At 30.1% G+C, this 2,125-nt stretch overlaps 1 protein-coding gene across 1 annotated transcript; it reads right to left on the reverse strand.

The window, feature by feature from the left end:
• Positions 1-208: 208 nt before the first annotated feature.
• On the reverse strand, positions 209-1,640 carry LOC107030648. The gene has a single exon (XM_015231912.2). It carries the CDS (start codon positions 1,407-1,409, stop codon positions 525-527), a length of 885 nt encoding a protein of 294 aa, XP_015087398.1. The 5' UTR covers positions 1,410-1,640; the 3' UTR covers positions 209-524.
• Between the last annotated feature and the right edge of the window lie 485 nt (positions 1,641-2,125).

Here is a 2,125-nt window from a genome sequence, read left to right on the forward strand (position 1 = left end):
CCATCAACATTTCCTACCCTATATTCTAACTCATCAAAAATCTATCGAGTCCTTCGTAAACATCACTACTCTTCAAAAATTAAAAGACATCTAACGATATTTTTGAAAAATTTGAGCAAGTGAGCAACATAAATCATTCATATCTTCTTCTTAAAAAAAAAAGGAGGAAAAGATCAAGAAGATAAACAAACAAAGAACCCAAAAAGTTGAAGTCTTTGAAAAGTAAAATTTTCATTCACAATTCCATAATCAAACACCTTATAATAGTCATAACCATTCCCTATATTTCTCGAACACATCAAAAATATCGTCACATCTCTATCGAATCCTTCAAAAAGATCATTACTCTTCGAAAAATCAAACAACACCTGATAACATTTTTAAAAATTCTAAACAAGTCAGCAAACACAAACCACTCCTATCTTCTTCAACAAAAAGGAAGAAGAAGATTCAGAAGATAAACAAACAAAGAACTAAAAAATGAAACTTAATGATTAAATATTAGTTTTTCTTTTTGTGATGAATTAATCAGGACTCTTAGTAGCACAAATCATCAAAGAAAATCCATCTTTTTCTTCTTCTTCTTCTTGTTGTTGCTCCAAATTCTTCTCTTGATCAAGCCACAATCTACTATCCAATCCACTTCTTGTCCTAAACATAAACATTGCACATCCAGATTTTGGATTACACAACCAATCATGAACATCCCACATAAAATCCACAACCAATCCATCTAAAAATATCGTTTGATTTCCGCGAAAATTCCATTGCAATCTCTTCACTTGTATCACACTTTTCTTATCAATTGATACAAACAACATTGATGATGAGTTCTTGATCAAGATGTCATGACATTTTCCATTATCACTAAACTTACCCTTAGTTACCAAAACAGAACTACTTGAAAAATGTTCATTTCTTGAAACCAATCCAAATCTTGAAAATTTATCATCAAGATTCAATTTTTTTAACTCAAACTCATGCCCCATGTCACCAAGAACCAAACCCACCTCACAATTCACTAATATCTTCACAAAGAACCCTTTGATTGGTTCAGGACCTCCTTCATACTTGGCGTTGCACAGATCCCAATAAACGTCGAATCTTGAAGAATACAATTCAATTGTTTGTGAACCTTTTGACTTGTCTAGTATTGTAACAACTTTCTTGAAATTCTTGATGTATCTTTCACTTATACTGATTGAAAATACATGTTGTAATAAACAACACCATGTAATTTTAATCAAGAATTGTTGCTTCTCTATTGATGAAACTTTCACTTTGTAAATACATGTAACAACATTTTGTAGTGAAGGAATGTTGTATACTACTTGATTTGATGGATTTGAACAATGTGAATTTGTTACTTTTATAGCATGTTCATTGTAACAACTTGCTATATTTCTCATTCTTGATCAACAACAACAAAAAAAAAAAAACAAAAAGATAGAAAAAAAAGGGGTGTTTATTTAAGTGTTTGATTTATTTTTTTTGGGACTATACTTTGCTTTTGTAGAAAGGAAATAATGGAAGATTTTTGATAGGTTCTTTTCTTGTATAAACAGTTTAGTTTAATTATAACTTGAAGGAGTTGTTTTAATATGTAACAATAAGAGAGAAAATTGAGGTTTTTGGCCAGGTCATAGGCCAAATAATAAGGGATACTCTGACCTGAACAATTCTAATAGTTATATATACTAGAAAACCTGGTATTTCGGTATTTGTATAAAGATTCGATTAAAATTGAAGAAAGTCAGGGTAAAGCGTTATGTTAATTTTTCTTGATTTTCCACGTGGTGTTCGATATTTGTTCGAGTGAATACGGAATTTCACTTGAAAAGTTTTACATCAAGATAGTAGTGCAATGGGCGCGCGGGTAAGATAGACTGAGTTAATAAATAAGCGAATAATTGATCTGTCTAAAAGTTATTTGGCTAAAACATGAATAGAAACTCTAAGTTTGATAAGTTGAGCTTATAAATGGGTCAGTCAATATTTTTTTTGCAACTATGACTGAAAAAATACATCTTAAAATGTTAGTCAAAGTTTTATAATTTGACTCAATAAATAAAAATCATGACAAACAATAATAAACGGAGAAAGTAACACATAACTAAACTAGTCA

The sequence above is a fragment of the Solanum pennellii genome, chromosome 9 (genome assembly GCF_001406875.1).
Source record: "Solanum pennellii chromosome 9, SPENNV200".
Lineage (NCBI taxonomy): Eukaryota > Viridiplantae > Streptophyta > Magnoliopsida > Solanales > Solanaceae > Solanum > Solanum pennellii.

Excerpts from the sequence above, each read along its gene's own strand:
- LOC107030648 (XM_015231912.2), bottom strand. The coding sequence starts at position 1,409 with ATGAGAAATATAGCAAGTTGTTACAATGAACATGCTATAAAAGTAACA.